General features: G+C 54.6%; 1 protein-coding gene across 1 annotated transcript; it reads right to left on the bottom strand.

Moving 5' to 3' along the window:
• Positions 1-593: 593 nt before the first annotated feature.
• Positions 594-9,157, bottom strand: Mapk13 (mitogen-activated protein kinase 13). The gene is made up of 12 exons (XM_027389054.2): positions 9,039-9,157; positions 8,328-8,457; positions 7,262-7,320; positions 3,581-3,689; positions 3,390-3,419; positions 2,814-2,861; positions 2,574-2,688; positions 2,421-2,492; positions 1,316-1,395; positions 1,097-1,175; positions 848-1,024; positions 594-676 (listed from the first exon to the last, which is right to left on the bottom strand). Exons 1-12 carry the CDS (start codon positions 9,155-9,157, stop codon positions 594-596), a joined length of 1,101 nt encoding a protein of 366 aa, XP_027244855.1.

The raw sequence follows: 9,157 nt of genomic DNA, 5'->3' as shown, positions 1-9,157 counted from the left end.
GAGAAACCCTACCTTGAAAAAAAAATGCTGAGGATGACTTTGGTTCTTTAGCCAGCAGAGCTAAAAAGGAAGGACGGAAGGGAGGAAGGGAGGGAGGGAGGGAGGAAGGGAGGAAGGATGGATTGACTCTTTTCTGCAGTCTCTGAGGGAGCTCGGCCTTCCCAGCACCCTGGTTTTACTCTTCTGACCTCCAGCAATGTGAGGGAAGACATCTGTCCTGGTTTCTGTGCTGCCTCCACCCCAGAAGCAGACCTCGCCCGTCACTGTGGTGGCTCTCAGCCTGGCTCACACATCCTCAGTCCCATCCCTCCAGGAAGGAAAGGACCCCACATCAGGCTTTTGCCCACACTTGAGTTTTAATACAGCCTGCTACAATCACAAGTCCCCACCCCACTCCCCACCCCAAACCCAGCAGGCTGGAATTCTGCTTCCTCTGGGTCTGACCCCTAGGCCACTGAAAGACACTTCTGTCTGCTCAGGAGGCCACATCCCCATAAGCCCTGAGATATAAGTAGTGAGAAGAAATATTGGTCCTGAAGCAGAGGGTGATCCTGTCACAGTCCTCAGGCTCAGCTGCGGGTGGGACTTCATGGTCACTGCAGCTTCATGCCACTCCGTCGCCGAGAGTCCTTCCGGGCGATGGGACTGAAGCTGGAGACCTCTTTGAAGAGGTGCTCTGTGGGAAGTGGGTGCTTTAGGTGTGGGGGCAGAGAGAGCCCACCCATCAGACAGTGGAGCAGGAACCCGCTCGGAGCAGGAGAAAACCCTACTGGAGACGGACTGGGCTGGAGGACAGGTGTGCCCACCCCCTTAGGCTGAGGAGGAGTCCGGTGGGGGCTTCTCTTACGCTTCCACTCGTCCACGGTGAGCTTCTCCTGTTCTAAGACATCAGCAAAAGGCTGCTGGGCCTCCGTCTCCTCCTCGGGGTCACGGATGGGTTCGAAAAAGGGGTGAGCAAGTGCCTGAGCGGCTGTCAGACGCTTGTCCACATCCAGCTCCAGCATCTTGTCCAGCAGGTCTGCGGCTGCAGGGACATGACCATGAGCATCGTGCCTGGCCTGGGATAGATGGCCGTTGGGATGGGACCAGGACTCACCTTGGGGACTGGCACGTGGGAACAGCTGGGTGAAATCCTTCTTGGGACTCTGGGGCAGAGATTGGATGTAGGATTTGGCCTGGAAGACAGAAAAACAGAATTCTCCATGCTCTGGCCTGGGAGGAAAAAGAATGGCTGAAGGCCTGTGGGAATCCAAGATAGGATGAGGACAGGAGGGTCTGCCAGGGCAAAGGGACCCCTTGGGAAGATGCCACTCACCGCCTTGTCTTTCAACTTCTGCACAAACTCGGCACCTGGCACCCCGGTCACTTTCAGGATCTGGGTCAGCTGGTCCAGGTCTTGGCAGACAGTTAAGGCACAGCATTGCTCTCAGTGCTCTGAGCCTGCCCTCCCCACCCTCAGTCTTGCTCTAGCCAGCTTGGCAGATACTCCTGGCTCCAGCCCCATCTAACCATGGCCAGGGCTTGGGACAGTTGGAGCAGGTCTCTGGAAGACTTCCCGACAGCCCAAGTCAGGAGAAGGTTGCCCAGGGTGTGCCTTTCTGAGATTCATCCTGCCAAATCACCCTCCCCTGCTCCCTCTTCATTTGAGCTGGGTGGGCAGCCCCTTGTCTCTCCACTTGCCAGGCCCATGAGAGCTCCCCATCTGCTTCTGAGGGATTTCTAGCAGAGGTGGGGGCAGGAAGAACTCCTTTTTACCATATGATTGTCTGCATTTTTTTTTTTCCGAGACAGGGTTTCTCTGTGGCTTTGGAGCCTATCCTGGAACTTGCTCTGTAGACCAGGCTGGCCTTGAACTCAGAGATTGGCTTGCCTCTGCCTCCCGAGTGCTGGGATAAAAGGCCCATGCAGATACCCTCACACAGACACACACATACACTCACAAAAATGAAATCTTTAAAACCATTCTAGGGGCTGGGCCTCAGAAGACTGCTTGCCTAGCGTGCATGGAACCTGGGTTCCATGCCCAGTAATGGTGACCCACATCTGTGACCCTAGCACTTGGGAGGTGGCAGGAAGAGAAGCAGAGTAAGGTCATCTTTGGCTACATGATGAGTGTGAGGCCTGAGACACAGGAAACTCTGTTTCAAAATGAAAAATAAAGTAAGTCAGACATGGTGGCGCACACCTTTAATCCCAGCGCTCGGGAGGCAGAGGCAGGAGGAGCCCTGTGAGTTTGAGGCCAGCTTGAACTGCACAGCAAGTTCTAGGCTAATCAGAGCTATATAGTGAGATCCTGTCTGAAAAATAAAATACATATTTCTTGAGGAAGCTTATCCTGCTGCCACACTGAGCCACATTTAAATATCATTCCTGAAGGAAAGGGTCCCCAGATGGACATCAATTGCTCTGGCAAAGGATACAGTCCTTCCCCTTGAATAGTGTCTTTCCCGTTAGCATTTCTGCCATGATGCAGCCAACAGACCAGATGTCCACTGCAAAGGAGGAGGGGGTGTGGACGCCTGATGCTCTCTAGAGAAGGTCACCAGGAACAACCTGGGCAACTGACCACTGACCTGTTTGGTTATAATGCATCCAACTGAGAATCACCTCAGGGGCCCGGTACCAGCGGGTCACCACATAGCCGGTCATCTCGGGGTCTGCATGCCGAGCCAGCCCAAAGTCCAGGATCTACGGCTCAAGGGACACGGGGAGAACGAGCTGGCTGAGGAAAAGGGCTCCCAGGGACAAAACCCACCTCACCCAAAATTCCATCCACCTCCCCACCCGTGGTGGACACGCTGCCACCCACTCACCTTCAGCTCACAGTCTTCATTCACTGCCAGGTTGCCTGGTTTCAGGTCCTGGGAGGGAGCACAGAGATGGAGCACCAGGCTGAACCCGAGCCAGCTGGTGCTGGATCTCTCATAGATCTCTCTCTCTCTCTCTCTCTCTCTCTCTCTCTCTCTCTCTCTCGTGCATGAAAGTTCTCTCTTTCATGCACACACACACACACAACACACACGCACACAACGCACACAACGCACACAATGCACACTGCATTGCAACAGCAGCTGGGCCACTTTACTTCCCCTCCAGGCCTGCTTCGTAATTGCAAAATGACACTGGACTCTACATCCTCTTCCACCATGTGCCTGTCCTGAGAGACTAAAGTGCCAGCACAGCGCTCAGTGGCAGCAACTCCCCAAAGTGTCTCTCCTACCCCCCCATTCTACTACATCACCTTCTCAAGGCTGAGACATCCTCAGTCCATGTCCCTGAGAACTGTCACTGTACTGCTCCCAATTGACTGGCCAGCCACCCAGTTCCTACCCCACACACTGTGGAAGGACTCCAGGGTCCCTGAGAACTACGATAGAGGAAGTACTCACCCTGTGGACGACACCAGCTGAGTGAATGTACTGAGAGAGGGAGAGAGAGAGAGAGAGAGAGAGAGAGAGAGAGAGAGAGATGAATCGGGGCACCAGCTTCCATGCCAGCATCCTCAAATCCTCCTCTTTCCCACCAAGGGGCTGAGTCTCAGCACTGAGCAGCCCTTGGCCACCATGCAGGCCACACTCACCTTTAACCCTTTGAGCACTTGGTACACCAAGTACTGGACCTTATCTTCGCTGAATTCCATCCCCATGATCTTCTGCAGATCAGTCTGCATGAAGGGCATCACCAGGTAGCTGGAAGGAGGCGGCTTTTAGCACAGTCCCCAGCCTCCCACAGGCCCAGCCTCCCACAGGCCCAGCCTCCCACAGGCCCGGGTGTGACTCCAGAGGGGCAGAAGTGGGCACAACACCAGGCAAGAAGGCGTAAGAAGAGTCAGGTGTGATGGGTCATGCCTGTAATCGCAACCCTTGCAGAGCTTAAGTGGGAGGATTTGCACATGTTAACGTTCAGCCTGCGTTACATGCTGAGGCCCAGGTAGGCTGGTCTACACAACATGACCTTGTCTCAGAAAAACAACGATGACAACACAAAACAGGGCTGGAGAGATGCTTCAGCTGACACAGTGTTCGCTTACACGAGGACCCGAGTTCAAGCTGCAGCACCCACGTACAAAAACTGGGTGTGATGGGGTTCGGTTGTAATCCCAGTGTGGGAAGGTGGAGACAGGAGGATCCCCGGGGCTCATTAGCCTGCCAGCTTGGCTTAATTGACAAACCAGTGAGAGACCCTGCCTCACAAGACAAGGAGAGGGACTGAAGAGATGGCTCAGCAGTAAAGAGCACGTCCTGTTCTTGCAGGGGACTCAGGTTCAGTTCCCAGCACCCACATCAGGAGGCTCACAGCCACCTGGAAGTCCAGTTCAGAAGATCTGATACCCTCTTCTGGACCCTGTGGGCACCTGAAAGCATATGGTGCACATAAACTCATGCAGGAGCGCACGCACGAGAACACACACACACACACACACACACACCTGCAAACTACCATAAGGAAAAAAGAAAACAAGGTAGATAGCGCTTGAGGAACAATACTACTCTGACCTCTGACCAGATGCACACACACATAAATACAGGCATACTTGCATACACACATGAGGCTCCACACACACGAACACAGCCAGGATTTACCCGGCACCCCTGCCACAGCATCCTGGTTGGCGGAGCTCAGGGTGAGCACCAGCATTGAAGCATACTCAGTAAAACCAGATGGCTGTGTTCACACTCCTCAAAGGTACCCTGGCACTGCCCTCCTCCACGCCCGGCTCCCCAAACAGACCAGCTGTGAGCCAGCAGTATCTGCCAGCATTTGCTTCTGCTTCCATCCAAAAGTTTCTCCCACAGGAGGGTCACGCCCAGCCCAGCAGGCTCCACTAACTACAAAATATGTCTTTCCAGGAAGGCAGCAGGAAGCAATCTTCAGCAGGCAGAGGAAGAAGGGGCCTGTGCTATTAAAGCACTCAAGTGGGATTTTGAAACAGGTCAATGTCAACAACCCGGAACTGTGACTCAAGGTGGTAACGGCAAAGTGCAGGACAAACAAAAAGCAACAGATTAACACACACACCATAATATATATTTCTTTCCTTCCCTCTTGAGACAGGATGAGTATCCCAGACTTGTCTCTAGTTCACTACGAGGTTGAGGATAGTCTTGAATTTTCCACCCTCCTGCCTTTGTCTCTCCAATGCTGGCATCACTGGCATACACCACCATCCCCAGTTTATTCAGAGTTAGGGGTGGAGCCAGGGCTGTTCATGCTAGGCAAGTACTCTACCCACTGAGCTACACCCCAGTCCCCTAAAGTGAATGAACACACACACACACACACACACACACACACACACACACACACACACACACACTCACACACCGTTTCTTTGATTTTGAGACGGGGTCTCACCATGTAGGCCTGTCTGCCCTGCAACTGAATATGTAGAAAAGGCTGGCTGAAAACTCACAGGGCTCCACCTGCCTCCTGACTGCCAGGGTTGCGTGTGTATGTATATCTCCTTGCCTGCTTCTTTGCTTCTGTATGCTATTGCTGAGGGCTGGAGGGGTCACTCAGCAGTTAAGAGCACTTGCCTCAGCTAGGCAGTGGTGGAGCACACCTTTAACCCCAGCACTCGGCAGGCAGGGGCAAGTGGATCTCAGTGAGTTCAAGACCAGCCTGGTCTACAGAGCAAGGTCCAGGACAGGCTCCAAAGCTACAGAGAAACCGTGTAGGGAAGGGAAACTGAAGGGAAAAAAAAAGAAAAGAAAAGAGCACTGGCTGCTTTTCCTAGAGGACCCAAGTTCGAGATCTAGCACCCTCATAAGGCAACTCACAACTGCCTGTAATTTCAGGGCACCTACACTCATGCTCGCTCTCTCTTTCACACACAATTTTAAATAAAATAAATCTTTTAGCCTTTCTTCATTCTCCAACCTTGGAGAAATAGTTTTCCCCATCCCCTTTCTCCACTGCCTTCACACACTGTCTCTGACAACCTTGTCATGCAGAAGGCTTCTGTCCTAAACGGCTGGGATCAAGGTCACCAGTGACCATCCGGAGAACAGACTCCTTCCCCCCCCATGTGTCCTTTTGCTAAGTGTCAACTGCCTCACCAGTTTCCATCTGCTCACCTTCTAGTAAACATGGACTCAGGATCAACATCATTGTGTCCCATTTTGCCATGACCTGTCCCCGGGCTTCAGCTATCACCCACGGTCTACATGGGTGCTCCCCTCTCCTACGGTTTCAAAGGCTCTGTAGGAGACAAGGCCCCGAGGTGGAGGTCGTCATCTTTCCCTCCAGGTCTGTTCTTCCACCTTGGGTTCCTGAATTGGAACCCTGATCACCTGCACCAACCTCCCTCAGCCGCCATGTCCAAACAGATGCAACAACCCCTCTCAGTGAGTGCTGCCCGAGTGGGTCTCAGATCTGCCCTCCACACCCCACACTGTTGTAGATCAAAGTCGGGGTCCGGTCCTTGACACTGATGCTTCTCCCCAGGTGCTCCTGCTCCTTTCTCAAAGCTACTGGCCACATCCCCAAACTTGAGAGACAGTCGTCCCCCAAAATCCTGCTTATAGTTGTTGGGCTGGGGATGCAGCTCAGTTGGTAGAACACTTGCCTAGCATGACAAAAGCCCTGAGTTCAATTCCTGGCACCAATGCCTGGGATCTGAGCACTTGGCATTTGGAGGCAGGAGGATCATAATTTCAAGGTCAACCTGTGATACCTGAGAGATCCTGTCTAAACACAGCACAAGACACCAAAACATTTCCACAGCCTCTGTGGCACTGAGGTGGGGTGAGAAGCAGCTCGATGGAGGCTGCTTTAGGCTGCCATTCACCCCGAGTTCTCCGTATCATCCAAACCGTTCATCCATGCCCAGGCACGTGCAGGCAAAACCTGACACTTTGCAACCAAATGTTCTGCTTGTTTATAACAGCCAAACTCCATTAGCCAGATTGTCCAGGCCCACCTGATCCTCACCCCCACTTCCTGTGAGGTCCAAAGTCACACCTGGCCCCTAGGAATTGGTGAGGGGGCTAGTGCACACCCTGAGAGGACCAGCAGTCCTCTTCATGGTAGCAGGGCCAGGTAACAAGTATAGTAGCTGTGTAGATAGCCCTGGAGAGCCAGGCACCCTACAGTCCTTCCACCCAAAGCTGAGGTACCTCTCCAGAGAGGACCTCAATGTCACAGCACAGAGGCATGAGGTGCCCTTTCCACCCAACCCCAGAAGCTGCCCGCCCCCCAAATATTCCCAAGCTGCCATTAAGATCCGACAATACCCCAAACCCAGTGAAGCCAGACTCACAAATCGTGGAAGTTTCGGAGGGAAGAGGCAGGGGTGAAGACATCCAGGAGCCCGATGACCTGGGGAAAGGGTCACCAGTGAGGCTGGACTGCCATCACCTCTCTCCCTACTCCCCGGGGCCTCAGCCACCCAGGGCCACCATCCTGGTCACCCCCTGCTATAGAAGGTGGCCCCAGCTGGCAAGGAAACAGTATGGAGGCCCAGGCAGAAAAGGAAGTCAGGCTGAGAGCACACAGTCAGCCCATTGCTCCCAAATTTTGGGGCACTGGATGAACAAACCCACTCTCAACTAACAAATCATGAGGGTCAATGGGGAGAAAAGGAGGGGAGGATGGGAGGCCTTGGGACCTTTGACCTCAGCTCCAGCCTTGGACCTTGGGTCTCCAGCTGTCAGTCTGTCCTTGCCTGCCACAGGGCTAGTTCAGAGCCAGGGGCAAGCCTCCTCGCCCGACCGCCCCACCTCACAGCCGGAGGCCACTGGGGAGAGACTGGCTGACAGGGTTCAGAGCTCATGATGTACAAGGCTCTGAAATCACTACCTGACACGGACTCCAGCCCTTCTGCCTAGTCCACAGCTGGGCCACTGGCTGTGTCCACCAGACAGGATGGTCAAATGGCTGCTGCTGAGCCCCATAACTGTGCCTCGGTTTCCCCATCTGTGCCATGGATGGTATGTGTTGAGGGTTATATAAGCTAGCCAGCATTTGCATAAAACATGCCTGGCATGCATTACAGTCAGTATTTGTTGTCATTCTTGGAGTCCCAGTATGGAGACCGCATTAGCTGAAGTCTCCAGAACCAGCAGGACTAGAGTTCTCACAGAAACAATTATAAAGTTTCCCATGCCGACTTCATCCTCACAGTAAGATAGTGAGTGCTTTTTCTGGCAAGTAGGCAGGGCAGGCCCTGGCACCTGGCACCTCATTGGGATAAGGAGCTGAGAAGCCAGGGTGGAGCGAGGGAGACTCCTTCTCGTGGCCCTGCACCCAGGACCCCGGGCAGGCCACTCCTGGGCCTCTCTCGCTGCCCTGATCCCCAACACATCCATGCCCCTGCCGCATCCTACGTTTTCATGGTTCATGTGCTTCAGAAGAAGGAGCTCGCGGTAAGCGCGCTTGGCAAAGATCTCGGACTGGAAGGGCCGGCTCAGCTTCTTGATGGCCACCTTCTCCCCGGTCCGCTTGTCGATGGCCGAGCTGCGGGGTCACAGGCAGGTGAGGGCGAGGAGCTGCGCGAGGAGCCCAGACCCGGGATCCCTCCCTGTCCCTGGCTGCTTCCACTCAGGAACTCGGGGGCCAGGAGAGAGAGAGAGAGAGAGAGAGAGAGAGAGAGAGAGAGAGAGAGAGAGAGAGAGAGAGAGACAGAGACAGAGAGACAGACAGAGAGAGACAGACAGAGAGAGACAGAGCAGAGAGAGAGAGGCAGAGAGAGAGAGAGAGAGAGAGAGAGAGAGAGAGAGAGAGAGAGAGTGTCGCAGAGGGGACGCCGAGAAAGGGGCAGCGGGGCAGGATCAGGAACAAGCCATGCTGGCAGGATACGGAGCAGGCCGGGGGGAGTCCCTACTCTGCGGTTTGGCAAGTTCCCCTCGTGGGGCCTCCTCTGCAGCCGCAGGGATCTGTCCCACGAACTCCGAGGTCCCTTTTACAAGTTACAGCCTCGGAGAACCAGATTCGGCCGCGACTCCACCCACAGTGGCCCCAGTGCCGCCGGGTGAGCCCGGGGAGGCTGCCAAGGGGTTGCCGCGGCTCCTCCGCCTCCCGGGGTCCCCGGGTCTCACCACACAGCTCCGTAGGCCCCGCTGCCGACGTGCGCCGGCGCCAGGTAGGTCTTGGGCAGCTCCCAGGCCGTCTTGTTGATGTCCTGCTTGTAGAAACCCCTTCTCCGGATGAGGCTCAT

This window comes from Cricetulus griseus (assembly GCF_003668045.3).
Source record: "Cricetulus griseus strain 17A/GY chromosome 1 unlocalized genomic scaffold, alternate assembly CriGri-PICRH-1.0 chr1_0, whole genome shotgun sequence".
Classification (NCBI taxonomy): Eukaryota; Metazoa; Chordata; class Mammalia; order Rodentia; family Cricetidae; genus Cricetulus; species Cricetulus griseus.
This window is presented reverse-complemented; position numbering and strand designations above follow the sequence as displayed.

Coding starts and splice junctions, on each gene's coding strand:
- Mapk13 (XM_027389054.2), bottom strand. CDS start 9,157: ATGAGCCTCATCCGGAGAAGGGGTTTCTACAAGCAGGACATCAACAAG. Junction 3,690..7,261: donor CTCCGAAACTTCCACGATTT/GTGAGTCTGGCT, acceptor GCCTCCTTCCAG/CTACCTGGTGATGCCCTTCA. Junction 2,689..2,813: donor ATGAAGACTGTGAGCTGAAG/GTGAGTGGGTGG, acceptor CTTGAGCCGTAG/ATCCTGGACTTTGGGCTGGC.